This window comes from Schizophyllum commune (genome assembly GCF_000143185.2).
Source record: "Schizophyllum commune H4-8 unplaced genomic scaffold SCHCOscaffold_1, whole genome shotgun sequence".
Lineage (NCBI taxonomy): Eukaryota > Fungi > Basidiomycota > Agaricomycetes > Agaricales > Schizophyllaceae > Schizophyllum > Schizophyllum commune.
In genome coordinates, this window is record NW_026089538.1 from 1,161,926 (window position 1) to 1,188,372 (window position 26,447).

General features: G+C 57.5%; 11 protein-coding genes and 1 non-coding gene across 12 annotated transcripts; 3 read left to right on the forward strand and 9 right to left on the reverse strand.

The window, feature by feature from the left end:
* Positions 1-18: 18 nt before the first annotated feature.
* Positions 19-1,937, reverse strand: SCHCODRAFT_02524083 (uncharacterized protein). The gene is made up of 3 exons (XM_003035284.3): positions 1,476-1,937; positions 617-1,416; positions 19-563 (listed from the first exon to the last, which is right to left on the reverse strand). The coding sequence occupies exons 1-3, from the start codon at positions 1,804-1,806 to the stop codon at positions 198-200; spliced, it is 1,497 nt and encodes a 498-aa protein (XP_003035330.1). The 5' UTR covers positions 1,807-1,937; the 3' UTR covers positions 19-197.
* Positions 1,938-1,964: 27 nt separating this feature from the next.
* SCHCODRAFT_052228 (glycosyltransferase family 22 protein) lies at positions 1,965-3,861 on the forward strand (the record flags this gene model as incomplete). The annotated part of the gene is made up of 6 exons (XM_003036087.1): positions 1,965-2,207; positions 2,259-2,363; positions 2,412-2,554; positions 2,592-2,741; positions 2,789-3,463; positions 3,513-3,861. 6 exons carry the CDS (start codon positions 1,965-1,967, stop codon positions 3,859-3,861), a joined length of 1,665 nt encoding a protein of 554 aa, XP_003036133.1.
* SCHCODRAFT_02605247 (uncharacterized protein) lies at positions 3,737-4,817 on the reverse strand. The gene is made up of 3 exons (XM_003035283.3): positions 4,158-4,817; positions 4,079-4,097; positions 3,737-4,025 (listed from the first exon to the last, which is right to left on the reverse strand). Exons 1-3 carry the CDS (start codon positions 4,757-4,759, stop codon positions 3,993-3,995), a joined length of 654 nt encoding a protein of 217 aa, XP_003035329.1. The 5' UTR covers positions 4,760-4,817; the 3' UTR covers positions 3,737-3,992.
* A 112-nt stretch (positions 4,818-4,929) lies between these two features.
* Positions 4,930-6,592, reverse strand: SCHCODRAFT_066128 (kinase-like protein; the record flags this gene model as incomplete). The annotated part of the gene is made up of 6 exons (XM_003035282.1): positions 4,930-5,315; positions 5,367-5,693; positions 5,743-5,865; positions 5,916-5,974; positions 6,027-6,530; positions 6,579-6,592. Coding segments are annotated over 6 exons (1,225 nt in total), but the record flags the coding sequence as incomplete, so codon positions are not given.
* Positions 6,593-8,989: 2,397 nt separating this feature from the next.
* On the reverse strand, positions 8,990-9,073 carry SCHCODRAFT_t21. The gene has a single exon. It is a non-coding gene; the product is annotated as a tRNA-Ile (tRNA).
* Positions 9,074-9,202: 129 nt separating this feature from the next.
* SCHCODRAFT_02661112 (P-loop containing nucleoside triphosphate hydrolase protein) lies at positions 9,203-10,202 on the reverse strand (the record flags this gene model as incomplete). The annotated part of the gene is made up of 5 exons (XM_003035281.1): positions 9,203-9,399; positions 9,480-9,791; positions 9,913-9,983; positions 10,038-10,065; positions 10,115-10,202. The coding sequence occupies 5 exons, from the start codon at positions 10,200-10,202 to the stop codon at positions 9,203-9,205; spliced, it is 696 nt and encodes a 231-aa protein (XP_003035327.1).
* Positions 10,203-10,441: 239 nt separating this feature from the next.
* On the reverse strand, positions 10,442-11,718 carry SCHCODRAFT_02484424 (uncharacterized protein; the record flags this gene model as incomplete). The annotated part of the gene is made up of 5 exons (XM_003035280.2): positions 10,442-10,534; positions 10,590-11,105; positions 11,158-11,253; positions 11,309-11,466; positions 11,523-11,718. 5 exons carry the CDS (start codon positions 11,716-11,718, stop codon positions 10,442-10,444), a joined length of 1,059 nt encoding a protein of 352 aa, XP_003035326.1.
* Positions 11,719-13,322: 1,604 nt separating this feature from the next.
* SCHCODRAFT_02595505 (glycosyltransferase family 15 protein) lies at positions 13,323-15,220 on the forward strand (the record flags this gene model as incomplete). The annotated part of the gene is made up of 12 exons (XM_050344020.1): positions 13,323-13,385; positions 13,438-13,766; positions 13,821-13,960; positions 14,016-14,025; positions 14,079-14,109; positions 14,163-14,209; positions 14,333-14,406; positions 14,458-14,520; positions 14,575-14,667; positions 14,718-14,818; positions 14,870-15,038; positions 15,171-15,220. The coding sequence occupies 12 exons, from the start codon at positions 13,323-13,325 to the stop codon at positions 15,218-15,220; spliced, it is 1,170 nt and encodes a 389-aa protein (XP_050202741.1).
* Positions 15,221-15,786: 566 nt separating this feature from the next.
* On the reverse strand, positions 15,787-16,153 carry SCHCODRAFT_01273476 (uncharacterized protein). The gene has a single exon (XM_050341363.1). It carries the CDS (start codon positions 16,087-16,089, stop codon positions 15,868-15,870), a length of 222 nt encoding a protein of 73 aa, XP_050202742.1. The 5' UTR covers positions 16,090-16,153; the 3' UTR covers positions 15,787-15,867.
* A 968-nt stretch (positions 16,154-17,121) lies between these two features.
* SCHCODRAFT_02481504 (MFS general substrate transporter) lies at positions 17,122-18,793 on the forward strand (the record flags this gene model as incomplete). The annotated part of the gene is made up of 5 exons (XM_003036085.2): positions 17,122-17,405; positions 17,455-17,537; positions 17,587-17,789; positions 17,843-18,145; positions 18,197-18,793. The coding sequence occupies 5 exons, from the start codon at positions 17,122-17,124 to the stop codon at positions 18,791-18,793; spliced, it is 1,470 nt and encodes a 489-aa protein (XP_003036131.1).
* A 717-nt stretch (positions 18,794-19,510) lies between these two features.
* Positions 19,511-20,550, reverse strand: SCHCODRAFT_02605264 (ribosomal protein S5 domain 2-like protein). The gene is made up of 5 exons (XM_003035279.2): positions 20,393-20,550; positions 20,150-20,337; positions 19,879-20,094; positions 19,679-19,828; positions 19,511-19,624 (listed from the first exon to the last, which is right to left on the reverse strand). Exons 1-5 carry the CDS (start codon positions 20,526-20,528, stop codon positions 19,535-19,537), a joined length of 780 nt encoding a protein of 259 aa, XP_003035325.1. The 5' UTR covers positions 20,529-20,550; the 3' UTR covers positions 19,511-19,534.
* A 2,153-nt stretch (positions 20,551-22,703) lies between these two features.
* SCHCODRAFT_02742573 (uncharacterized protein) lies at positions 22,704-24,880 on the reverse strand. Its single transcript, XM_050347167.1, has 5 exons — positions 24,410-24,880; positions 24,180-24,358; positions 23,976-24,128; positions 23,745-23,928; positions 22,704-23,698 (listed from the first exon to the last, which is right to left on the reverse strand). Exons 1-5 carry the CDS (start codon positions 24,807-24,809, stop codon positions 23,016-23,018), a joined length of 1,599 nt encoding a protein of 532 aa, XP_050202743.1. The 5' UTR covers positions 24,810-24,880; the 3' UTR covers positions 22,704-23,015.
* Positions 24,881-26,447: the final 1,567 nt, after the last annotated feature.

Here is a 26,447-nt window from a genome sequence, read left to right on the forward strand (position 1 = left end):
CGGTCATGTGATGTCCGTCACAGTTTGACTTGCTCAGGTTCAGCGTTCCTTGGAAGGCATCCCTTAGCGGTGTCCGTCACGGGCTGAGCATAAGTAGTAGGTGTAATAGTGAAGAGATGCTAGAATGAACAAAGAAAGCAACAACAATTATACAAAGTTGAACAATGTCGTAAAGCCATTACTGTAAGTAGAATCGTTTATTCCAACGCGCCCCAAACCCCCAAACCCGCAAAGAGCACCACTAAGCTGATCAGCAGTCCCACATAGGCAGCAACATGCGGCCCAATGAGAGTGGCTGAAGTGATAGTCGGCGCAGCATGCGCGAAGGCTACTGCCACCAGGATAGGTGCAAGGGGCAGAGAGGCGGACGAGGGTGACGAGGGGTCCCCTGGTGCGTGCTTGGCTATGGTGAACGCAACGTGGGTAGGGCGGTAGGGGTCGAAAGTGAACATGCCAACAGCTTTGATCTTCGGGAAGGTAGCGGCGCTGATGAGGAGGATTGAACCGACGGAGAAGAGCAGGGAGTTGAGCCTTTGCAGGATGGGAATGGTGATGGGTATGCGCTGCATAGAAGCGTGAGTCGAAACAGTGCAGGCGGGAAAAACGAATGACATACGATAAAAGCCATCCCGTATTGCTCTTCGATCTCTTCCCTCTTCCTCAACGTGATGAGCTCGTCTAGGTCCTGCTCGATGAGCTGGTCGAGCGTCTCCTCGGATAATGTGCCAGTTAGCGCCCTTGCAGAGCCCTGCGCAGAAACGTCGCTCGAGGATCGCAGGAGCGGCTCCTGCGCCGGCAAGCGTGGAGAGCCGGCCGACAGCGAGGATCCGTCAGGCGATGCTGGACGCTGATCGTCATCCTGCCCCTGCAAGTAGAAAGCACCACGCTCCGACCCACCCCGTCGCACATCCTTGGGGTCAACCAAGACGTCCCGGTACCACGACACTGCACGATAACCGAGGGTCATGGCCACAATGCTCTCCGCTGCCGCCCATCCCACCCCTGCCCACCAAGCACGATAGAAGGCTGGGTCCAGGCGATCGGGTTCGGGGAATACGGCGTAGTCATGTATGAGGAGGGTGGATGCCGCAAACAACCGCAGGGTGACGGATAGCGCACTATGCAGGAGAACCGGGAGGACGCCAGCGATCAGCGTGTACGCGTACTGCGGCAAGTCCCGTAATCCTGCGAGGGTAGCACAGGCGGCGTAAATGGGACCCTTGACCGCATAGGTCAAGACCCAAAGGGTACCCGGCAGGGCCAGCTCTGGGAGGGGATAGGGGAAGTAGGATGTGTAGGGATAGGAGTTGTCGCCCTGCGTGCGGTAGACGAGTGGGGGAACGATGGCGAGAGCAAAGAAGATGATGGTCGAGAGAGGGACGATGCTGTATCTCAGCAACTCTCTGGTGTAGGATCCTGCGGAGGCGGCATTAGAACGATTGGCATGGGGGTCAGATGATCGGCGCGCAACGCACCCTTGTATAGGCCCTGGGACTCGAGGGATGCTTCGACCTCGCGCTCCCAGTCGTCGTCTGCCTGGTCGTCGCCCTGGTCATGAAAATCGACCGTGGTGTCTTCGGGGACTTGATCGAGTACGCTATTGCGCCGTGTCCGAGACGAAGTCGAGCCGTAGGAGACGGGCTGCGGTCGCTGAAGCGATGAGGGGTTGGCAGGGTCTGGGTACCACTTCGCGCCGTTCGCCGAAGGGACGCTGGGCAGCTCGCCGGTAGAATATGTCGAACTTGATCTTCTGCTCGATAACAAGCGTTCCGCCGCCGCTGCGCGCACAACCGTGAAGATGCCCATCGTGGTGAGGTCGTGGGCGGTCGGTACGTTAGACCAGAGTGGAAGAGTACGTGAACAAATCAGTTGCGATCATCTCATGACCGCCATGAGAAGAGCAGGTAAAGGAACCGCTTAGCGCAACTATTGCGAACAATGGCGGCCGCGTGACGTGACGCCAAATGCTCTTCCTCCTCGCCGTCACGGTTCGGATCCTGGTTGCGCTCCTCACGCGCACCTCGTTCCAGCCCGACGAGTACTTTCAGGCTCTAGAGCCGGCGCATGACCTTGTCTTTGGCTATGGACATCTGACCTGGGAATGGTTGACTCCGAATCCCATTAGGAGCATCCTCTACCCACTGCTCAACGTGCCAGTTTTCTGGATCCTCAAAGCGGCAGGACTTGACTCTGTCAACTGCTTGCTCGTATGTTGTTGCATTAAACGAGGTAAACTTAGCCACTCAGGGATTACCTAGATCGCTGGCCCTCGACTAGTACACGGTACACTGGCAGCCTTGACGGACTTGTTCTCATACAAATTGGCAAGACGCGAACTGGGGCCCAGCTACGCCAATGTTGCGGTAAGATCAGCTCCTTCGACGATCACTCTTTATCTCAACATTTGGAAGCTCTTCTTGTCCCTGACTTCGCCGTTCAACGCGCTCGCTCTTTCGCGTTCGCTGTCCAATTCGCTCGAGACCTCGTTGAGCACCGTAGCTTACGTCTACTACCCGTGGTCAGAGACGAATAGGCTCTTGAAGTACGTCTTTATGTTTTTGTCGTTTCAACTTGCTCATAGCATGCCATAGATCGCGTCTTCGCGTCGTTCTTGCACTCGCAGCTCTAGCCTGCCTCGTCCGTCCCACTAACGCCGTCATCTGGATCTACCTCTTCGGCCAGCTATTCGCAAACCAGCCCAATATCAGGCTACACCTGACCGTGAATGCGATTGTCACTGGGTAAGCTATGTGATTTGCTGCACTTTTTCATGCTCATCGCAGTTCAGGATTGTGGCTCTTTCCATCCAGATACTTGCGGATTCCATCTACTATGGTCGCCTTGTCATCACGCCCCTCAACTTCCTCCGCGCAAACGCATCCAGCGTGTCCCTCTTCTATGGCCAGAACAACGCGACGTTCTACATCTTTCAGGCCTTACCGGTCCTTTGCAGCACCGCCTTGCCGTTCGCCCTGCATGGCATTTACAAGAGTTTGCGGAACACCGACAGCACGAACTCGGCACTGACACAGATGACCCGTGCCACTGCATGGACGATGGCCGTCTACTCACTTGCCGGGCATAAAGAATGGCGCTTCATCCACCCGCTTTTGCCTCTCCTGCATACTCTGGCAGCGAAGTCTATCGTCGACCTCTCAACATCATCTTCACCACCTTCCAAATCAAGCAAAGCTCGCTCACGATTCCCTGTCAAGAGGGCGTATCTCGCCTTGCTCGCCCTCGGCATCCCCGCCTCCCTCTACGTTGTCCTCATTCACAACAGCGCGCCCATCAGCGCCGTGGCGTACTTGCATAATTTACCTGCGAGTGCGAATGCGACCAGCGTGGTGGGCGTCCTGATGCCCTGCCATTCGCTGCCTGGACAAGCCTACCTGCACCGTTCTGACTTCGCGGACCTCCGAGTGATGTGGTCTTTGGGCTGCGAGCCGCCTCTTGGACTAAAGTGAGCTTATTTACTGTGATATTTCTTACTTAACTGTCAACTTCATCAGTCCCGAGGCAGCCGAATCGTACATGGATCAGACGACCGTCTTCTTCGACAACCCTCGCCAGTACCTCGTCGACCGCTTCCCGACCGGTGTAAACGCCTCCTTTCCTCCTTCGCCGAAGCCCTTCACTCCACCCACATCCGCCGGCGATCTCTCACAAGACTGGAGACATGAATGGCCGAGATACCTTGTGCTTTACGGTGCACTGCTGCACCATGAAGACGTACGGGTACTCTTGCATCAAAAAGGGTATAGGGAGATCTGGAGCAGCGGAGAGCACTGGTGGCAGGGTTCGATAGGCCCTGATGAGGAGAGGATGGGGGGTATTCGTGTATGGCGTTGGGAATCCTAGTAGACCGGGCAGTATCACACACTCAGATGACGAGCGCGACCAAGTGAGAGAAAATGGAGGTCATAAGTATTGGCGCGAAGCGGACAGCTTCTAGACGAATATACAGTAGCAACAAGACAGCGGTACCCAGACTACTTCTGGTTATGACGAGCCATCCGGGTTAACTGCAAACACCAGTCAGTACATAGCCTCAAGGAAAACTTCATGGAGCACGCACCCTTCTCCGCTTCTTGAGCCTGGAGGGCAAGTAAAACACCGTCAGCCATACCTCGCGCCTCGAAGGGCCGATGACTCACTTGTGCTTCTTCATCTTCTTCTTGCGTTTCCGCTTCGTGCTGTCCATCGCCACCTCATTCGCCTCCACGGGGAGCCCGAGACGCTCCATGACCGCTTGCCAATGCGCCTGCGCGCCGAGCGTGTGCATGGTGAGCGCCCTTGTGAGCTGGCGCGCCGTATCCGCGTCCGCCTCCGCATCGGCAATGGGGTCCTCGCCGCGCATGGGTCGCCCGGACGGGCCAACCTCCTGCTGCTGCTGTTGCTGAGGCTCCGCCTGCTGCGCCGGCCTGAACACCGCCGCGGGATCGTCGAGGTGTAGAAGCGGCCGGTGCAGCGCGAAGAAGGACTGCAGCACAAAGTCCTTGCGCCCGATCAGCGGGTGCGTCGGCGCGTCCGGGTGCGGCGTCGGGGCCTCGGGCGCCTTCGCGGCAGCCTCGGACGCAGCGACGGCAGCCGGGTCCGCGGGTGTCTGGTTCGCCGCACGCGCGACGACCGTCTTGGTGGTTGTGGCTGGTTTGTGGGAGTTGAAGTAGCGGCCGCCGCCAGGCTTGCCGGAGAAGAACGAGGAGTATGGGCGGCGGCTCGCAGGCAGCTGCTGCAGCAGCCGCACGTACGAAGTCATGCCGCGACTTGCGAACGCCGTCGTTGTCGTCGTCGGGGGATGAGATAAGGAGCCAACCCGCTTCGGGACGCCGCCCTTGCAAAATAACGCCCCAACGTCACGTCACGCAGCCTCGCCTCGCCAGCCTTTCGAAGTTCGAACTCTTTCACTCAGAAGCACAACGTATTTTTCACGAATTGCATTGAGTACAATACGCTATGATGAGGAGTGCCCTACGATGAGCCTATACATGCGCTAATAGGTGAGGGAATAAACTGCGATATTTGAGAGATGCGGTGGTACTTAGTGATGATGATGCTGGATACAAAAATGCTTGCAGGGTAGAAAAGAGAACCGGATGAGAAGTCCCAAGAACACTCTAGCGCTTGTACTGCTTCAGGATGCTTTCGACCTCCGTCACCACCTGCGACATCGTCGGTCGCTCATTGGGCTCCTGCGCCCACATTCGCTCCATGAGGTCGACAATCTCCGGGCAATATTGCTTGCGGAGACCGGCGACGGACGGACGCTGGCGCTTCGACCCAACCGCCTCGTAGATAGCGTGCTCGTTCATACCCTGTCGGAAATCAGTAAACAGACCCCAAGTCGCGAAAGACGGTAAACACACCTCCCACGGGTACTTGCGCTTCGACTTGGGCAGATGCCATTGCATCATCTCCCAGTAGACCAAGGCGCATGAGAATACATCCACCTTGTGATTGTACTTCGGGTGCGCGTGCCATAGCTCCGGCGCCTGCCAGTTCACTGTGCCAACCAGACTGCGAACCATCGACCGCGTCGACTGCTTGACCTTGGCCAAGCCAAAGTCCGCAATCTTCGCCGAACCGTCCCTCGTGATAAGGATGTTCGAAGACTTGCAGTCGCGATGGATGACGGAGGGCTTGCGCAAGTGCAGGTACTCCAAGCCCTTGGCGACACTGAGCATGATGCGGAGCTGCAAAGGATGAGCTTTCTATCTCGTCGATGATACGGGTATGACTTACGATACGGTGCAGAGGTGGTGCGTCGACGTTGCGGATGTAGTCGAACAGGTCACCATTGGTGCAGAGCTCGCTGATGATCATGACCGGCGTCTCCCTCGAGTTCTCGGGGATACTGACACCGAACTGGAGGGAGGTAAGCAACCAATTTATAGAAGTGGTCCACTAGCACTCACGAAGCGAACAATGTTCTCGTGGTTGAACCCACCGAGCAACTTCAACTCCTTGATGTCCACTGTAAAGCATGCGTCAGCAAGGGCATCGCAACCGACACCATCTCGACTTACTCTCGGTAAGCTGCCCCCTAAACTCGGAGATCGCGACCTTGCGCTTGCCCCATTTGCCGATGAAGACATCCTTGAAGCCACCGCTCCCGATCTTCTCCAGCTTCGTGATCTTCTCTGGCGGGATTTCGCGGTCATTCAAGCCCAACGCCTCTAGGTCAAGCTCGAGTTCCGGCTCCGGCTGCTTGTCATTTGACGGCGACAGCGGCGGTGTCTTCGGCTCATCCAGGTGCACGCGATGTGAGCGCTCGAGGACGGGTGGGCTGATGCTGCCACCGTCTGAGCGGTTCCTGAGGCCTGGCCGACGCTTGATGGTCGAAGGCGGACGGACAGTGCCAGTTGACGAGGGCGACGGGTCAATGAGGTGGGTGTCGCGCCACTTCACCAAAGCTTCGGCGAGCTGAGGCTTGGTGCCGGAGACGTCGATGTCGCGAGACTCGCACAGCCGAACGAGGTCATCCTTGCGAAGGCGCGTGAGGGACTTGGTAGTGGCAGCAGTGAGGTCGACTACAGAGCTGTTAGCAGATGTGACCAGACATAGGATCAACGACTTACTATCGTCCTCCATAGCCTCCTCCTCTTCCTCCTCCTCCCCCTCAACTTCCTCGCTCAGGGTGGACTCCTCGTCACTTGACTCGCCGATGGTCTCCTCGGAGACGTTGCCTGCCTCCTCCTCAACCTCCTCGATCTCGTCCTCAGCTTCCTCTCCAACAACCTTGCCGTTACGCAACTTGCGCGGCGTAGGCATGTCCAGGGCGCGGTCGCCATCAACGGACTCTTCTTCGAGGTCCGTCAGCTCGTCGTCACCATCATCTGGCTGCTCCTCGACAGACGGTTGCCTCGAGCGTAGGCGCTTCTTCATCGGCGACCGCTTAAGTCTCCGCGCAGACTGCGGCGGGGTCAAAGTCGAGGTTGAAGATGCTGGCGTAGTCATGAGCTCGTCCACCTCCTCGGTCTCGGCTTGCTCCTCGGCCTGGATGGCGGGCAGTTCACCGTCGGAGTCGGTCAAGTCACTGTCCTCCTCGCGAAGGGTCTTTATCTTGCCCTTGGCCTTGCGCATAGGAGTGATTCGCCTCTCGTCAGGGTTCTCCTTGTCCTTGCTGCGTAGGCGACGCGGACTAGGGTTCGCAATCTGGTCCTCCAGCTCGTCCAGCTCGGTGAGGTCGCTTTCCTCCTCAATCTGCTTGGATTTCGAACGACCAGCCGAAGGACTTTTCGGCAGCTCGGTGAACTCAACAGACTTGCCCTTGCTCCTGTTCATAGCGACAGGCGTCATGGGTTCAACTACATTGTTGGATGTCTTCCGAGTGCGAGGCCGGTATGGCTGCGACGAGGAAGAACCTCGGCTCGTGGTGCGTCGTCTGAGCGCAAAGGTCAGATGTGTAACAACAAACGGTCACAGTCACATACCGCGGGCCGGCGCTACCGTTTGACGACCCGCCCGAGCCTCTGCTACGAGACCGGTTGGCGCGAAGGTTAAGAGTAGGAAGCATATTGCCCATAGACATGCTACGTGCAGCGGTCTTGGGTTTCTTGCGGGAGACATTGCTGTCGAGAGCCTGATATGTCGCTCGTCGGCGCAAGTACATGGGGCTTGTCCTGACCTCGGGCAATACGTCATCATCGTCCTCGTCGGCGGCAGCGTTACCGCCGTCGTCGCTTGAGCAGTCACTGAGGCCGTCGCGCGGAGGTGAAGAGGGAGGTCCGAGAGCGTCGTCGTCGTCCCTCGCGGATATGATCGCGCCAATAATGTCTTGCCTGGTCAAACTTTCGGCATCTTCCGAGAGGCCAGCGGCGTGGTAGAGTCGAACGAGGTCGTTCTTGCGCAGGCGTTGCAGCTCTGACGTGGTGGCAGAATGGATAAGATAGTCGTCTGCTACGTTACTATCAGTACGGTTGCCAATTAGGGTGTGATAAGACGCACAAGACTGTTCCTCCTCCTCTTGTTCGGTATCCGAGCCGTCCGAGATCGACCAGGCAGGGTGGTCGTCGACGTCCATGGAACTGAACTCATCTTCGTCACTGCTGAACTCCATGCAGCCACCGTTGAGGGCCTTGCGTCGCTTGGTCCGGCCGTCGCCGCGCGTGGAACGACCCTGCGCGTGGTTCTCATTGGCAGGGCCTTCGCGTTTACGTTTGCCACCTATGCGCACAGGCGGCTCTTCGCGCGCGAATGCCTTGGACATGGATGCCTGGCGCGTCGGAAGGCGGCGTGGGTTGGGGTAGAGTGGAACGAGGACGCGCGCCGAGTCGGGCGAACGCGACGCGGTGCGCGGGGTGCGGGCGGTGTACGTGTGGGCGCGTTGGTGGGCCTGGAGGTTGCGTGCGGAGAGCTTTCGACGGGCCAAAGGAGAGCTGGCGGACGATGAAACTCTATGGCGAGTGCGCTGCTGGGACATGTCCGCGGACAGGGCGAACTGGGGTCGGAGATCGGCGCGCCGAGTGAACGGGCTATACGATGGTGTCGGGAAAGAGCAGGCTGAGCACTGGGCTTCTATGAGTGTGGTGGCTATGGTCTATGCGTTTTCTGCGGTCGACGTCGACGACGCTCAGCGGTGCAGGCTAACGGCGGATTCAAGACGACCAGAGGGGCTGTTGATCGCTGTTTGGGCCCAACCCAAATAAACCAGCACGTGACATCAAACGAACCCGTGACGCCCACAGCCGCCCACAACGTTCGAGAACGCTGACTCGGTCCTCTGACTCTGCCTTGGAGAACACAGACCTCAAGACTCGAGACTGACAGGAGGGATGTGTCGGCGCCGAGTCAAGATTCATCTTTTGCCACCGTATTACTACTATGACCCCAGCTCCCTGCGCACATTGCGATACAAAACCGACGCAAGATGCTAGTCTTCCATATCAAGGGAAAAAAGGAAGGGAGCCATAGGGGTACATCTGAATCTACCATATATGCATACTCTTGCAGCCTGAACGGCCTTGACAATTACTCGACGACAAAAAGCTGCCCACGGGCGGGATCGAACCGCCGACTTTTGCATCTCAGGTATCCACATAAGTACAACACTCTACCACTAAGTTACGCGGGCAACACTCAGGTCAAATTTACAGCCATCATGTTCGCCGCGCAGAGCGCAGGCTATACCAAGGGGCCACTATTAGCATCTCTGGGGCCTTCCCAACGACAGGACCTTCCTATAGACCAAGGTGTCGCGTAGCTATACAGGTGGCAGCTGCACCTCCGTCACCGCCCCATTCTCCACTGTCAAGAACCTCGTCCCGACCCGCCTTGCCTGCTCCTCCGCATGCGTGATCCACACAAGCGCCTTGAGCCGCGCCTCCGACGAGTTGACTTCGCTCAAAAGGTCCTTTTCGACAAGTTTGGTGGACTCTGCGTCGAGCGCCGATGTCGGCTCTGTCAAGGGGCGTCAGCTCATCGGTACGGTAGCCTCAAACCACCATCCTACGACCGTTCGTCGAAGCTTGAGAACTCACCATCCAACAACAGCACCTCCGCCGTATCCAGTCCCAGCGCAATAGCCAGTGTGACCCTCTGCGCCTCCCCGCCGCTCAGCGTCGTCCACGGTCGCTGCCACAACGCATTGTCCACGCCCCATCCAGCCGCGGTCTCCATAGCGCGCGCAAGGACCTTGTCCGCTGAGTCGTGCGAGGAGTGGCGCGCCTTGAACTGCATAATCTGGTAGACGAAGTCTTGCGGTGTGCCGGGGAGCAAGGACGGTCGTTGCGGGACATAGGTGACCTGCGTACGATAATGCGGGGCACCTGGAAGGATGGGTAAGTGGATAGCTCGGCGAGGGTAGCCTGGCATTCAGCTCAAGACGTATACTGACCCAAGTCCTCGAGTATATCGCTGCCGAAAATCAGATAAGATAAGGCGCGGAGGGGTTGTGCACTACCCACCGGTCACGGAATCGTATCGAGCCGTGGTACATTCGCAAGCCTGCGATGCTCTTCAGCAGCGTCGTCTTGCCACCCCCACTGCATGTCCATAGGTCAGCTACATGGACGATTCATAAGGCCGCACAGACAGACCTTCGCCCCTGAACCACGACGACGTCCCCTGCATCCGACTTAGTCCTCCCCTCATATTCTTTCAAGCCACCACATACCTTCGCTCACCTCCAGGTCCACGTCCCTCAGGATTACCGCCCCACTTTCCTCACAAGACACGCCACTCAGCCTCAGCAGTGAGCTCATAACGGTCGTGATAGCATTGGCTGACAAGCAGAACTGAGCACGCGTAAGACAAGCAGGACACGCGTACGAGTCAAAGTGCGCGCGCCGGATCTGCACACGTCATCGACTTGGACCGGTCGCGCCCGGGGTGAGTAGGGGAATGAGGGCCATTGTAGGGGAAGGGGGGTCACTATGAACCATTATATAGTATAATGCTATCGGTCTAAGATATGTACGATGCAAGGGGCTGTCCGTGTTGACTAGATCCCAGACGGTTGTGGGGGCAGGCCCATCTCCTCCGGGGTTAGTGTTGAGCTCTCGATCATGACGCCGACGCCGAACTTGGCGGCATTCTGAGTGAATGAAGTCAGCAAGAGGGAAAGAAAGTCAGGCGGGATGTGAACGCACCTTGAAGTGGTCGATCTCGCCGGCAACAAGGAAGGAGAAGGCGGGGGAGAAGCGCTGCTCGAGGAATGCGGACACCTTGCCCGTCGAGTCGAGCTGCGCGCGGAAGGCAGCAAGACGCAGCTCGTACTTGCACGCAAGCGTCGCAACGGCATCGCGCCGCTGAGGGAGAGCCACGACCTGAAGGTCCGCCGCGACGTCGACCTTCTCGCTGAGCTTTTGCCAGTACGTCGCCTGCAGGATGCCCGACTGGACCTGCGCGGTGGAGATCGTGTTCTTGTCGTCCGAGGTCCATTTTAACAAGTAGGACGTCATCACGTCGTTCGCCAACGGAGGCGCCCGCTGCCATAGCGACTCAAAGCCGACCGCGATGTTTTTGGTGAAGGACTGCAGGTAGCTGCCCGTGAACATGCCCGTCATGTCCGCTGGCCACGGGTCCATAGCCTTCAGGTTGATGGTGAAGTCCCGGCCATGGTAGTCGTGCTCGAGCACCATATGGTGCCCGCTCTGCTGGGAGAACTGGGGAACGTGTCAAGAGGGAGCCGAGGCGGATGGCGGCAGCGCGACACACCTGGCCCTGCACCTTGGAGACGCTGTTGGGACTCCAGCCCTGGTTCGCGCGCATGTTGACGTTGCCGTCATGGTCGATGCTGCCCTGGAGGAAGACCTGGAAAACGAGGACGTCAGGACACGCACGTCCTTCTCAGGGGCATCCCACGCACGCTATCCGTCGCGTACACAGACGCAAAATTGTATGACGGCGGGACTTGCGACGAGCCGAGGGAGAAGGAGTGGGTGACTTGAAAGAGCGGATTGGCGGAGAGTGTCTTGCTCAGGTCGGCACGGCCGCCATCAAACATGAGGTTCGTAAGCGTCGTCGCTGCGAGGACGCGTCTGTCAGTGCTGGCGCAGTTGTACGGGTCGTTCCCCACATACCCCTAACCTCCTTCTGGAGGTTCTCGGTCGTGCCCGGGTTGGGGAGTCCGAGGTCGGCCCTCCACTGCTGCACACGGTCATAGGCATTGGAGAGCGGGCTGAGAGGGTTGAAGTATGACCAGGCCGTGGACGCCGGCGTCGAGTGCGAAATGGGGTCGATAAAGATGTCCTTGGAAGCACTGGAGGTCGACGCCATGACGGTCAGCAGCAGGCAATCACGCTCTGCAGGAACAATTCGCGGACGCGTCAAAAGTTTTGTTTTGTTACACGCCGCAGATAAGCACAAGCAAACATCCCTTTATCACACCGGTCCGACACGCCCGCACCTTGCCTCCGCCTCCTGCCTTGCTTTTCCTGATCTCTAGTCCTCTCTGCCCGAGCCTGCCAAGTGCCCTATCCAGAGAGGACCGTTCAGGGTCTACTGGCTCTCTGGATTTCGATAAGGGCCGCTGGCCCTGTGTCTTGCATTTCTTCTTTCACTCCGTCTCGCAACCTTCGCACATTTCTGCCGTCCGAAGATGTGAACAGATCCAGATGCTGTAACCTACGGCACTGTTCTCCAAACTCTCATCTTGAGACTGGCTCAATTGCCACCCTCCTCTCTAGAGAAGTATACGCCTGGCAAAGTCTGTTACTTCCCATACGCTACGGCTCAAGAGGGCTTTCCAGACGATGAATTGTTTTGCAGCGCTCTGGCGTCGACTTTCACCTGCTTTCTCTCCGGCCAGTTACTATGGGTTACTCTACGATCATTGGCATACATGACCAACTACCTTCACGAAAGGCTACGAATGTCCATTTGAGCCCGCTATTTCCTCCGCCTTTCCCGTCGTTCGCACTTCGGCAAGTACTTGAACTCAGAGCTGCAGCCCATGCACATCCCAACGGTGGACGAAACCTCCTCGCGTTGGCAATTTCTCTAACTTCACCGAGGGCCTAACGAATACCGTCTCCCCCAGGAGTTCCCTCGTCAACTTGCTACGCCCGAAGATCCCACCTCGCTGGGCAGTTCTGGGTTGTGTTTTGGGTCTGTATACTTGCTGCTTCCCCGCCATTCCTGTCGATACCTTACCTGATACCTCTTGCGATCTCCTCCCTTACCGTTCCCTCTTACCTACCATGCCTCCTGATCCGTCAATTCTACCACCATTGCTTCCAGGCGATCTTGTGCCTCTACTTGTCCTGCCTTGAGGCACCGAGCAGACCGAATAGACGCAGCTGACGACTGCGCGTCCGTGACTGCGCACGATTCCCAGCACTGTGCGCAACGGGCCGTCCTGGGCCCGCTTGAGCAGCACTTTCTCGAAGGCAATGAGCGAATCCTGAGCATGTTGCGCTGCCGACGACCGGAAGAGGTCTGGATAAGGGTCGGTAGCAGGTGTGGGTCCGCGCCACAACGAGAATTGAACTTCCTGTTTCCATGGATAGCTGTACACCATGTACTTACTCAAACAAACTGCCCAAAAATGCATCCTCCTTCCCCCCTCCCTCCTAGACCATTTGTGGCCCTCGGCGTTGCCTAGGACGGCGCCAACGCACCTCGCCTGGTCGGTGCGACACCACGATCGGCGATCAGGCAGCAAAGATTGCCGTCGCGCGCGCAGCTCCACCCACGCACGCGAGCGGCCGATTGGATAACGAACGCGAACCCCGCAGCTGCCCCTGCTATATATACCATCGCTAGCTGCGCACGCACTTATAAACTTGTCCGTCTTGTTCTCCATTCCGTTCTCTTGCTTTCACCTCTTCCCTCGCACCACCAAGTCGCACTGACACTCGCCGCGCCGGGCCCGCCCCACCATGTCTGCTCTGGTCCCAGCGATGACGCCGCGGCGGTACATCGTCCTGGTCGTCGCGCTCGTCGTGCGTGGAGACGTATCCCAGTGAGGGTTGCTCACTGACCAGTCCCCTGCAGATATCCCTCCACTACGTCCTCAGCTTCGCATTCAAGGGCTATGGCAGCGCGACGTCCCTCTCCGGCTTGTCCTTCTCCGCGGACGCGGTCAACACGGACTCCACGCTCGACATTGACGTGATCTCCACGAACCACTCCCCGGACGCGCTCTATGGCGGCGCGCCCCCGCAGCCCGCGCGCGCGAACGCCACCTTCGTCTTCCTATGCCGGAATAAGGACCTCCCCGGCGTCGTGTCCAGCATGCAGGCCATGGAGGACCGCTTCAACCGGAAGTACAACTATCCTTGGGTGCTCCTGAACGAGGAGCCCTTCACGGAGGAGTTCAAGCAGTACGCGAAGTAGCGATTGATCGGTGTGGCGCGCATGTTGACCGCAGTTCGCAGGCGGGTGTCAGTCCTGACGAGGGCGCCCATCTCATTCGGCCTGATCCCCCGGGAGCACTGGGTGCAGCCGGACTGGATCGACGAGTCCCTGGCGCGGAAGGGCCGTTTGAGCATGATGGCGCAGCGTATCATCTATGGAGGTGCGTCCCTGCCTCATTTCCTCACACCGAGCACCCTCACTGACGACTCCCCTAGGCAGTGTCTCGTACGTTCTGCGATCAATCGCTCCAAAGTCATACTTAGCCCCACCTCCCCCAGCTACCGCAATATGTGCCGCTTCAACTCTGGCGTACGTCTCGTCGTGCTGGCGTTCGACGGACGCGCGCTTACCCTCCTCCACAGTTCTTCTTCCACCACGAGCTACTGCAGCCGTACCGGTACTACTGGCGGTCAGTCCTCTATCTCCATGCCTTAGATTAGCGCCATCTCATCAAACGCGTCCCCTTCGCCAATAGAGTCGAGTAAGTCCGGCATATGCGCGTTCATGAAACGAGACTAACTATAGCTCGTAGACCGGACGTGAAGTTCTTCTGTGACATCGACTACGATCCTTTCATCTACATGCAGGAGAACGAGAAGGTTTACGGTGCGTTTTGGGCTATTGTTGCGGCCGGCGGCGTGTCTGACGATCCCTAAGGCTTCACCATCTCCTTGTACGAGTGGGAACCTACTATTCCTACGCTATGGGACTCGGTGAAAGGTAAGGATACGGCCGTTCGTGGCGCAGAGCCGGAGCTAACCACGATTCCTACAGAGTTCATGGCAGAGTACCCGCAGTACATCTCTCCCCAGAACTCGATGGACTTCTTGTCGGACGATGGTGGCGAGCACTATAACCTGTGCCACTGTGCGTAACACCTCCGGATGCCCTCACCATATACTGACGACCGGCTCCAGACTGGAGCAACTTCGAGATCGCGGACATGGACTTCTGGAGAGGCGAAGCCTACCAGAAGTTCTTCGACTTCCTCGAGCACAAGGGTGGCTTTTACTACGAGGTACGCACGTTCCTATCCACCACGCGAAGGCACCGCTGACGCCCGGTGTAGCGCTGGGGAGACGCGCCCGTGCACAGCATCGCAGCATCCTTGTTCGCGCGCAAGGACCAGGTCCACTTCTTCCGCGACATCGGCTACCGGCATGAGCAAATCCAGCACTGTCCGATGGGCGACCTGTGGTCGGCCGGCCGCTGCGCGTGCGACCCGAATGATTCCTTCGGTGCGTGTTGTCGCCCTCCTTCCTCCCTCTCATCCTTCCCATCCACCCCCCTTTCCTCCTTCAATCCCTCCTCCTCCTCCATACTTTCCTATTCGGTCATCTTTTTTTCATCGCTAACCCTCACTCCCTCAGACTACCACATCAACTCCTGCGTCCGCCGCTTCGAGTCACTATACGCGTAAACCCACAACCCCGCTAGCCTGACCCCCCCCTACCCTCCACCATCCCCTACGCCCTAGTGCAGCCTATCCTTGGATGTTCGCGCCGGTCACCCTCGCTGCTCTTCCGGCCCTGCGCCCCTGCCACCGGGCATGCACAGCGATTATCTCTCGCACGCACAGCGATCACCTTCCGGCCTCGAAGTTCAGGTTCAAACACACGCACAGAGCACAGACATACCTATCACTAACTTATTTGCCGGGTGTACATTAGAGAACTCCGGTGGCCCTACCGGACATGTAGTTTATAGAGTTGCTATTCCCCTTCCTTCCCTGGGGACATCTTCCCCCTCCTTCACGACCCGCCTCGGCGCTTGGGCTCGCCTGAGTGCGGCCATCCTTCTTGCAGATAGTGGTACTCCTGGTAGTCGGTCGTTTTGCAATAATCGCTCGTTTTCTGTATGAGATGGAGAGGCGTCTTGCTGACTGTCGTTTGATCAAAACTGAGTTGCAAGGCCTCTCTGCTGCAGTGGCAGAATGCTCTCCCTTCCACCGTTGGACTCAAGGAAGGTAGGTCTGCGGATTAATCATGTCAGGGTACTTGATTAGGCAGAAGTCATTACAGTGTCAGTTGAAGAGGATGACCAAGCTCATCGCGGCAAACTCAGCGATTACTGTAGTCGAAGGGGAGCGGGAGGCCGAAGCTCCATAGAAGCCGAATAGGGTGACGAAGAGACACGCAGTAGGGGCGATACTGCAGAGGAGGGTACGCCGCAGCTGCCTGGATTGGTGGGCGGAACTAGCAAGACTTGGGTCGGCCGAGGGAGGCCTTGGGCAGACGACCCTCCCGTTTCATTGTCAGGCGGCGTGAGCTCTTGCTGGGCAGGGCGCATTGCGCCGTATGGATCTCGTAGTCATCGCATGTTGCCATCTTGATTATCTCGAGGTCCGCTGCGGCGATTGAGGGAGATCGTGTTGCGTTGAGTAGCGTTCGGCTTGCGCGATGCGCCGCTCGGCACAGACAACACTAGCCGGCATTTGCCGAGATAACGTGGCACAGCGGACCCCCTTCGCGCCGCAATTTCGCGGCTTAATTCGGATTGCCAGAGACGTCTTGGACGTTCCCGAGACATCCTGCTCGAGGTCCGGGAGGGCAGTGGGCTCTGGGAGCGCCCGCGACGGTCAGCGGTCGGGCGGGTCTGACGTGAGTGGCAGCCACGTGCGCAATTGATGTCCCGCGCCGAGCCTCGTCCTTCCCGAAGCGGCAGAGGAACTCGTCCTGCTCTCCCTTTGACGTCGATCTTCGCTCATCCCAAGGAATATTCGCTATGTTCCTCCGTCTGTCTTACGCTCGGGGGTCCCGCTGCGCTTGGCGCCGCAGAAAACAGCGATAAAATGCGGCGTCAGGATCATCCCTCGGCACGAAAGTCTTTAAAGCGGAATCAAGTTGAACAAGTACTGAGCCCGCCGATATCAGACCTGCGCCCTTCGGCACCTACGCTTGACCAGCAAGCGCTCGGCCTCGGCACGTTGCGGACTTTCCTCCAGCCGTTTGCGCGCGTATATATACGGCGCCGACGCACAATATCCCAATCCCCCCTCCCCCCGTTTCGTCTTTCCCATTGTCCCTCCTCTCTATAGACATGCCATCCGAGCACCAACCAGCGCCCGCACCCCCCTCTCCCAACGGCTCCACCCGTGAGTCGCCCGCCAACGCTTCCCCCCCTCCACTATATCGCCCCGCGGCAGACGACGCCTCGATGACGACGACGATCGCGCCCGAGCAGGACCTCACCCTCATGCGCTCGCGCACACACGACTCCACCCGCGCCGATCTCTCGCGTCCCCTCCATGCCGCCACCGACGAGGCCCGTGCGGTCTCGAAGGCCGGCTATGTCAAGTTCGAGGCCGCCCTCCAGCCCGTGATGGACACGCTCCCGGAGGGGCATGTAGTGATCGACGATCCGGAGAAGGCGAAGCGCGTGAAGGACCTCTACCTCGTCACCTGGCTCCCCGACGATCCTGAAGATCCTCGAAACTGGAGTACGACTTGGCGGTGGTACATCACTGGCGTCGCCGCCATCAGTGTTATCCAGGTGGCATTCGCCTCTGCGGTTATCACTGGTGATTTCAAGGGGATAGAACGAGACTTGCACGTTGGAAGCGTCGTCACCGCGCTCAGTGTATCTCTCATGGTGTGTGGTTTTGGGTGCGTAGTACGATTTATCCCTTCCGAGTTGCCACTGACTTTCTCCTAGACTCGGCCCTCTAGTTATTTCGCCCCTGTCAGAGTTGTACGGCAGACGGCCTCTATGGATCTTCCCTTCGCTGCTCTACGTCGGTAAGTAGCTCGCCCCTTTTGCCCATACCTCATACTCACTCCTCCCCAGTCTTCAATATACCCTGCGCAGTAGCGAAGAACATCCAGACGCTCTTGATCTGTCGATTCTTCTGCGGTCTTTTTGCGTCTGGACCCCTCACTCTCGCTGGTGGTACCATCAGTGATATCTGGGACAACAACGAACGTGGTTTCGCTATTGCCCTGTTCGCTGCTGCCCCGTACGGCGGCGCAGCCCTCGGTCCCATCGTCGGCGTACGTACATTCACTACCCTTCATTTCCTCCCCTTGTCTGACCTTCATTCCAGGGCTTTATCGGTATCACCGTTGGCTGGCGGTGGATTATCTGGGTCAACATGATCTTCGCTGGCGTCATGTGCTGCTTCGCCATGACGTTGCCAGAGACATTCGCGCCCGCGCTGCTGAAGAAGCGCGCCAGGAAGCTGCGGCATAAGACTGGTCGCACCGACATCGTTACGGAACAGGAGATCTTCAAAGTCAGCTTCGCACACTTGCTGGCCGACACGCTCATTCGCCCGTTCCAAATGCTGGTCACCGAGCCCATCCTACTGCTTATGTCGCTCTTTATCTCCCTCATCTACGGCTTGCTGGTATGTAATTTCGTTGTTACCTCATCGTGCACTCGCTGATTTCGTTCCCAGTACGCCTTCTTCTTCAGTTTCCCTGTCGTCTTCGGCGAGGACTACGCGTACAACGATGGCATTGTCGGCATCATGTTCTGCTCGGTCTTCATTGGCCTCGCCATCGCGCTCTTCGTCACCCCCCTGCTCGAGAAGGACTACCTCCGGCGAGCAGCAGCCAAGGGCGGCCGCGCTGAGCCCGAGGACCGTCTGATCGGCACCATGATCGGCGGCCCCTTCGTCCCCATCGCCCTCTTCATCTTCGGCTGGACGTCCCCGCCCGCAGTCATGCCCGGCGGCGGCAACTGGGTCGGCCCTGCTTCTGCAGGCATCCCGTTCGGCTTCGGCATGGTCATCATCTACTTCTCCGCCAACGCGTACCTCATCGACGCGTTCCCGGGCTACGTCGCCTCCGCGCTCGCGGCGAAGACGGTCGTGCGGTCTGGCGCGGGCGCGGCGATGCCGCTGTTCATGGTGCAGATGTTCCATGGGCTCGGTAACGGATGGGCTGCGTCGCTGCTCGCGTTCGTGTCGTGCGCGATGGTGCCCATTCCGTTCCTGTTCTACAAGTACGGCAAGCAGATCCGTGCGAAGTCGAAGCGTGCAAGTGCGCTGTAGACGTCGTTTCGTGTTCCGCTCTGTCCCTTGTAGATCGCTGGTCCCTCCTACATCCAACCACCCATCCGCCGTACACCATACCACACACTCATCCTACCCTTTATCAACCTATCTATCCCCCTAGACTTCCTCTTTATCACCTACCTACCTACCTATCGCACGCTTCTCCTTTCCCCACGACGTCACGCAGGATCCGTCCTCCCTCACGCTATCACCGCGACCTCCCACACGCTTTCTGGGTCTTCACGCTTTTTGGGTCCCCACGCTTTCTTGTACCCTTTCCCTTTGCACACATCTCTCTTCTCCCCTTCCAAGTTTCTTGTCCCCTCCCAAGTCGCTTCCCCATCCATATCTCTTCTCTCCTCCCCGCAACACTTGATTTATCCGCTCAGCCACCCATCATCTATCCACGCTCTGCGCCTAGACAGACAGTCCGTCATCGTTTTACATTACCGTTACGCTTTGTGTAGCTTGTAGCAACATCCGCACTTAGACTTAGTTAGTATTAGCACCTGGGGAGACCGTGGACGCCATGGAAGTCGTTGAAAAAATGACAATTTGATGACAAATTGACCTTCGGTGTGAAGTTTGACATGCGAGAACGGCACAACGAGAAGTAAACTGCGAACATTGCTGAGAAGGCGCAGCAGAAGCGAGAGTAGACTTGGCTGAACAGCAGCAAACGATGCTTGAGGAGGTGGCTGACAGTGCTTAGACTGCGATGGTACAACTTCAATGCATTCAACTCGTCTGGGTCTGATGATGTTCTAACAACGCTTGTGCTACGACGCTGTGAATGTCTACGCACTTCTGCTGACAGGCGTGCATGCACTGCGAAAAAGATGAGTGAGAAAGGGACCGCGGAATAGCGGTGTACGGACGTACCTCCAAAGCTTTTTGCGGTGGTAAACGCCCCGATTGCCACACGCTGGTGACGGAGTCGAGGGCGGGCATGCAGGAGAGGATGACGGTTCCATCGGCCTGTTCTGACTCGGCTGCTGAGGGGTCGAGCCAGATCTTGTCCCCGGTCACGGCCTGCAGGCGCTTAGCACAAGTGTGAACGGAGATGAATGATCGAAACTCACCGCCGAACAAGACGACACTAACCCGAGCATCTCGATGCCCGCGTCCGCGAGCGCCGCGCTCGCAGCCACAGCCCCGCTCGCAATCGACGCCTCCTTCCCGTCCGCCTCGATAATCACCAGGAAGATATCCACCGTCGACTTCGGCAGCAGCTCCAGCCTCACGGACGCCAGCAGCGCCTGGTGAATCGCAACACCGATCGAGCGGTCCTCAGCGTCCTAGCGGCTGCAGCTGATTAGACTATACGTCGCACCACTTGGCCACGACACTCACCCGAAGCGGCGCCTTGCGGCGCGCGGTCGCGTACGGCGCGTACTTGACCTCAACGTTCAGCCGGCCCTGCTCGCTGTACGCGACGTTCTTGTTCTGCCGCGGGCCGTAGACGGCGCAGGCGATCTTGATCTTGTCAGCTTCAATGTAGGCGGAGCCGTTCGCCTGGCTGATGAGGCCGGGGCGGAGGACTGGGGGAGGTGTGAGGTTGGGGAACACTGATCGGGGAGGGAACAATGGACGCACAGATCGGGCGTATGTCGAGCTCTCCTCTGCCAGAGCGCGTCGTGGACGGCTGGGGGACATCCTCATCGTCATATACTGGAGGAAAGCTCTCCTCGGGCCCGTTAATTCTGCGTCGGTCAATTGCACCTGAGGCCATGATGGTCGGGGAAGGAAGTGCGTTCTGAGCGCTTAGACGCGATCGCATTCAGGTCAGCCTCTACTTGCACTCATGTGTGTAGCCTGCAAGAACTCTTCCCCCATATTCTCAAGCCCGATATGTAGAACAGCACGAAATGCAGAACATTCGCCCGTCGAATCTGTTCCTACAACTACACCAGTATGTCTACGACGAATGAACCTCGCCCTGTGAACAATTCTTGGACCCTCTGAGTCCGTCCTTGTACACCGAACCATGTGTCGTGTAGGACATCGTATATAGCGTGCGGTGGTCATGGCCATCTGGCAAAGCAGCAGGTCGGTGACTGATGAAGTGTTGTGGACAAGACCACAGGCGCGCGTCCGGCCCGCACATTGCGCACTCAAGCACCCATAAAGACAAATAACCACAAACACCCCTCGTCCTGCACTACCGTCACCGTCAATGCCTGCCTACGATCCGTGTGCAATCACGCCCGGGATCGCAGATATCGACAACCGGAATGCCTAGCAAAATCTGCTACAGGCGTTCTTGTCGCGAATGAAGCCGCGGAGACGTTCCAAGTCTGCATTTCACAGAGTGCTTTTCCAAGGAATTTATGTCGTGCTCCGTCGGGTCTGCCTATGTTACGCGTGGGCCAGAGTTGCCGAGGTGCCGATAATCTTATCTTCGATGATTTCCCCGTTAAACATGGTCTTGAACGCTCTGAGACTCGAAAGTCTAGCAACTTGACTTGAACATTCAACAGCTTTTCTACCCCTTTCTTTGCCTGCGCCTATAAGTACGGGGCGAACTCCACTATATTCTCCATCTTCCATCCTCTCGAGGTACGTCTCTTACCGTTTGCATCACTTTGCTAATTTTGTGTGCACGTCCGTGCCATCAACAGCGGGCGCCCAGTAAGCGAAGGTGAGTGCTCGACCCGCGCGAGCGCTCCCGCGAACTCTCTGGCACAGCGGGGCTGTCGCGGCCTAGACGACCGCCTGTCACTGTAGTCTTGCTGCTTTCGTTTGCTGGGTGTGCACGGTGTACGAATCGCGCGCTCTAGGACGGTGTGGCGTTGCGAGGGGGACCGGGGTCGGCGCGTTTGCGCATTTCCAAGATACGTCTTTCATCTTTTCCGCTTTCCTCCAGACGACTGACCGTATACGCAGTGCTCGTCCCATCTTCAGCGGTGGGCTCAGCCGCAGTGGTGACGACCCTGCCTGCGAGGGGACTCCCGCGAGGGACTTCGGCATACGGGGCTGCTGTGGCCAGGCCAGCGACCGTGTGTCAGAGGAACTTGCTGCCACTGCGCCTGGGTCGGGCACGGTCCTAGTCGCACGCTGAAGTCGTCTTGCCGTCTCAAGGGCTCCCGAGTGGGCCTGCGAGGCTTGCGGATGGAAGCGGGGTCGACGACGATCGGGGTCGGTGCACTTACACGTTTCAGAGATAAGTCCTTCACCATGTTGGGTTAGGTTTCGACTGACGTTGGCCACTGTAGAGGTTTGGATACCCAACCGCGAAGCCGGCGGGCCTGGGCCGCCGGTTTCGTGGTCTCGTTGGTGCAGATGAGTGTTCCATATCGTTCCTCCTTCTATCACTGACAGGGCCCTCGTAGAACGGCTGGCTCGCGACGCTGTGAGGCTCGTACCTCTGTATCGCCTGTTGTAGATTGCGACTCATTGTACTTCATTCGTTGCGCGGCTCCATACGTTGTCGTTGTGAATCCTTTCTCAAACCTTGCGGCCTTCAGCTGGACCAACGTTTTTCGGTGAGACGATAGCCACAAGTATCTCATCACTAGTTTTCTCTCCTGGTAGTTCGTACCTAGCCTTGCACGTGTGCCGGTTCGTCAAATATATACCCATTGCCATCGCGGCAGTTCTCTACCTTCGTCGGCCAGCAGATGGGCATCCTCTTCGTAAGCCTACCCGCTGCAAGCGCCGCCACCTCGGCGTCCGCAGAGTATTGATGGCGTTTCCTGAGTTGTGGACCACTCACCTAACGTATCTTAGCTACGCTGTGGGGCTGACACGATTTGTGCAGGACATTCGTACCTACCGAACAATTCCTCTTGTTGCGCATGCATACACAGAGTAGAACGCTGCGAAGTCCAATAGGCGGGTGACAGAAGCCGCCCTCGACGAGTGCGGCCTGCGGGTCCATGCATGATAGTTACGTTCACATTCTATAACCCTTCATCGATTGGTTGCGAATAATCATCCTTCTTGTTACACAAAGGCAAAGACAGTGGGTATATAGGTAGGTACGTGCGTTCGGTCCAGTCTCACCAAGTGTTTACAAACTGCAAACTCCCTTGGCGAAGTAACAGAGCAGCCAGCAGCGGGAGACCGAGAATTACAGGAGGACAGCCCAAGAAGAATGCATAGGGCGCGAGCGTGAAGACCAAACAGAGACCGCCAAACGAATCGGTTTCTAAGTTCAAATTCAGGAGATGGGAGTTACGTGAGAAAACGAGGTGCGCACCAGACTTCGACGTAGCGTCTAGATGGCGCGGGGAAAATACCGCCTCAGTTTGGAAACGCGCTCATCCTCGAGATCGTCTTCCCGCTGCGCGCGCTTGTGCGATGACCGACCGAGCGGAGCATGCGAAGACGAAGGAACCGACGCCTGAGAGTCGTTTCTCGTTGAGGCTTCTGCGGCCTGATCTGATGCCATGTTGCCAGAGACCCGAGTCGTGGCAGAGCCGCCAGGAGCAGCAGAGAAGCGACCAGCGTCAGAAGAAGTCCTGGTCAGCGATCTCGAAATTCCAGAGTCACAGAAGGTGCCGGACGAAGGAGCGCCAGTTGTAGAGCCAGAGGCGGACCGAGTCCCGATGGGAACAGACTGAGCGGCAGCAGAGGCATACGACAACGGTAAACTCGGGTGACGTGCCCGGCTGGAGAGGCTGTTGAAGTTGGATTGATCGGAGACGGTGGTTGTTCGAGTGAGAGTCGACACAGTTACAGACGGTTGACCGGAGGCGCGTGACCCGCCAACGGATGGCGCGTCAGGGTACGTAGACGTTCGATACTGCGGTGCGGAGGAGGCCGTGGCAGCGGTGGTTCGAGGAGCGGTTGCGCAGCGTTGAAGGTCAAGAGCGGCTTCCAACGCTTCGTAGCTGTACGGCCACGTCGCGAGCGGTGGGATGGGGATATCCTTCTGTGCAGCGATCTTGATGCCATGCCCTGCTACACTGTGAGATTGGGACGTTTGCGACGTTATACAACGCACCACGGAACTGCTCGGCCAGCTTGTTCAGCTTGGCGCAAAATGTCGCCAAAGTCCTCTCGAGGTCCTTCTCGGCTGGTTCCAACGTCTTCTTGAATGCTGCGTTGCATGCTGCTAGCGACGCCGACATCGGACCTCGACGACATTCGTCCGCACGATCACGAAGATCAGAGTGGAAGACATGGGTCTAGAATTAGTGTGAGCGTAAGCTTCACGAGCTCCGAGTCGACGCACCCGAATTGAGTCGTACTCCTCCGCGGCCTCAGCTTCCCTGGCCAAGTCGTCAGCCTCGTCATCGGAATCGTCCTCGTCTTCATCGACGAAGTCGCCCTGGGGGCTGTCGTCACTGTCAGGGACCGTGCCGGGCTCGGCTACGCGAGCATCTGCCTGGATCAATCGTCAAAAGGGATGCGTGGAGGGTGTCGTGCACATGCGTACCCTCTGTGCCCTTTCTGACGGCTGCTTGACAATGGACGACCATTGGCCCTGGATGGATCGACGCCCTTGTTCGTCGGCCTCCAGAGAACTGTAAGCCGCCATGGAAGCGAGATGCTTGGCGATTTTTGCCCAGTCTTCTGTCAGGAATGCATGCTCCAGGTCGTTCGCTATGTTCTCGCCTAAGGCGGGGTGAGTATGTATCGTTCCCAATCGATCGACGAATCACGGACCATGTACGGGGCCCAACTCCCGCGCGATAAAGCGCCATAGGTAGCGATGATTCTTGATGGTGAAGAACTCGCAAATCTTGCGCTTGGCGACCTTGACGCCGTCCGTTCGTGCGACGAAGATGAAGTATCTTGCACACAGTACCACTTGGTGCCGTTTGTCGAAAATCGCCTTGTCGTGGGCGTTTGCACCATCGTAGAAGGCTAGAGTCTGAACCGCGGCCTCGAAGTAGGTGTTGCCGACGGCAACGGTGGCACTGGCTGGATCTGTAGGAAGGCGATTGTTCGTAGTGGCAAGTCGGCGTCGAGCTTCGGCGATGATGTGCGCGATATGGCTGTAGTCCGCCGGCTGGGCAAGGCACTCGACCAAAGACAGTCTGGTACTGGAGAACGGTCCAGGCATAGCGATAGCGAGTGTGGGTGTTGGTGAGGTGGATATAAACGAGTGTAGGTAGGCTGATGAATGCGAGAGACAAGCAGTGAATGGCTTGTCGAAGCTCTATATACCGCCCCGTAAGCGGAGTTTGAATATTGCGGCTTCGCCCGCGACAGCTCCACACGTGATCGTGACGACAAGAGGAAAATCTCTATTTCGCTTGGTGCGACTCGGAGGCGCCGGGTATGCAAGGTTTCCGGTAGTAGCAGAAACACTGTGAAGGCAGTACTAAGAGACAATGTCCTTATCTCATTCAATCTAGAGAGCCCAGCTTAGTCAAGCATCACAAGCCCAAGTCTCCATTGAGACGAGTCTGCAGTGGTTGAACAGTTTGAACTTGTGACTGTCTCACGATCATGTGCTGCCACGGCAAGGCCCGGCGGCAAAGTGCGAGCGAGGCGCGTCAAGCGAATCTATAGTTGGCCAGCACCACCTTCCGCGCTCGCTGATGTTTGCAACTAACTTGATGTTGCTTGACTGCCTCCGAAGATATACAATGTATCTTGACTGCGTCGTCAACCTCTCCGCTATGACTGGATTACAGGCATCGTCCACCGCCCAGGAATTCTTGCTTCAATGGCTCCAAACGAACGGTCGGGTCCGATGCAGTCGAGCTGCCGGTCTCGACTAAAACTGAGAGAATGGATAGTCTGGTGACTATGCGCTCGCAAGCGCAGAAGATATAGCTCGTCGTCGAAGGCGATGAGAATGGTGTCTGTATTGGCGACTGCCCGAACGTACCTTCGTCCTCCTGACGCGGGGTTGACCGCAGTCTCTCTCTCAGCGCCGCACGTAAGCATGCACTCACCTCGTCCGTTTTGACGAGCGATTTACGAGCTCAAATCTTTGACGATAATGAAACCGAAGGTCCTTGCAAGTAGTGAAACTCATGGACGTCGTTGCTATATCCGGATCTTTTTGTCATCCTGTTCGAACATACTGAACGGCGACATGGCTGTCGTCGCCCACGTATATCACGCTCGTCCACTCTGCTGCCAGCACTCCGCCGTCCACCTTGGATGGACGTGTGCCAGCGTGTCCTTTGATTTTCAAGGGCTGGAATGCGGACCTAGGGCTGACGGGCCCTTCCGTAACGGAATGTTGATCTCTAACGACCACCCTCCTCAGGGCTGGACGGAGCGTTCAAGAGAGTAATGCATAGCCTGAGCCACACCACAGTCTTTTTTCCTCTACGCTAGGATATTGCCAAAGCAGGAGACGGTCAGGACAGAGGTGGCGGCGGCGAGTGCACGATAAGGATGACGAGCAGGAAGCAGCCGCGGAGGTGAATGTGTATCATTGAAAGGAGTAAAGATCTGATGCTTCTTCTGCGTGTCTGTGCGAGATATATACAACTCAGACTTAGCCACTGGAAACACGAAGGCAGGTCTGACGAGATTCTTGCGCCAGATTCGCGGTGTCGTTCACTCCGGCTGAGAACTAGCGGACGGATTCGCTCGACGTCGAAGATTTCTTCCTACTTTCCCCTAATGAGCATTCCTACCTTTGAACCGACGTTTTCCTCGACTACACGATTCTGGCGGGACATGCCAGTCGCGACCTACAGCATCACCACCGAGCGCGATCTCGCACGTGATCGCGTAT

What these genes read in the sequence shown, in the direction of transcription:
- SCHCODRAFT_02524083 (XM_003035284.3), bottom strand. Translation starts at nt 1,806, where the DNA reads ATGGGCATCTTCACGGTTGTGCGCGCAGCGGCGGCGGAACGCTTGTTA. An exon ending in GTCCCAGGGCCTATACAAGG is followed by an intron (nt 1,417 to 1,475) that starts GTGCGTTGCGCG and finishes CCGCCTCCGCAG; the next exon opens with GATCCTACACCAGAGAGTTG. An exon ending in AATACGGGATGGCTTTTATC is followed by an intron (nt 564 to 616) that starts GTATGTCATTCG and finishes GCTTCTATGCAG; the next exon opens with CGCATACCCATCACCATTCC.
- SCHCODRAFT_02605247 (XM_003035283.3), bottom strand. Translation starts at nt 4,759, where the DNA reads ATGACTTCGTACGTGCGGCTGCTGCAGCAGCTGCCTGCGAGCCGCCGC.
- SCHCODRAFT_01273476 (XM_050341363.1), bottom strand. Translation starts at nt 16,089, where the DNA reads ATGCGCCCTGCCCAGCAAGAGCTCACGCCGCCTGACAATGAAACGGGA.
- SCHCODRAFT_02605264 (XM_003035279.2), bottom strand. Translation starts at nt 20,528, where the DNA reads ATGGCCTCAGGTGCAATTGACCGACGCAGAATTAACGGGCCCGAGGAG. An exon ending in GCCGCAAGGCGCCGCTTCGG is followed by an intron (nt 20,095 to 20,149) that starts GTGAGTGTCGTG and finishes TGCAGCCGCTAG; the next exon opens with GACGCTGAGGACCGCTCGAT. An exon ending in CACCGCAAAAAGCTTTGGAG is followed by an intron (nt 19,625 to 19,678) that starts GTACGTCCGTAC and finishes TCTTTTTCGCAG; the next exon opens with TGCATGCACGCCTGTCAGCA.
- SCHCODRAFT_02742573 (XM_050347167.1), bottom strand. Translation starts at nt 24,809, where the DNA reads ATGCCTGGACCGTTCTCCAGTACCAGACTGTCTTTGGTCGAGTGCCTT. An exon ending in CGTCAGAAAGGGCACAGAGG is followed by an intron (nt 24,129 to 24,179) that starts GTACGCATGTGC and finishes CGATTGATCCAG; the next exon opens with GCAGATGCTCGCGTAGCCGA. An exon ending in GCTGGCCGAGCAGTTCCGTG is followed by an intron (nt 23,699 to 23,744) that starts GTGCGTTGTATA and finishes ACAGTGTAGCAG; the next exon opens with GGCATGGCATCAAGATCGCT.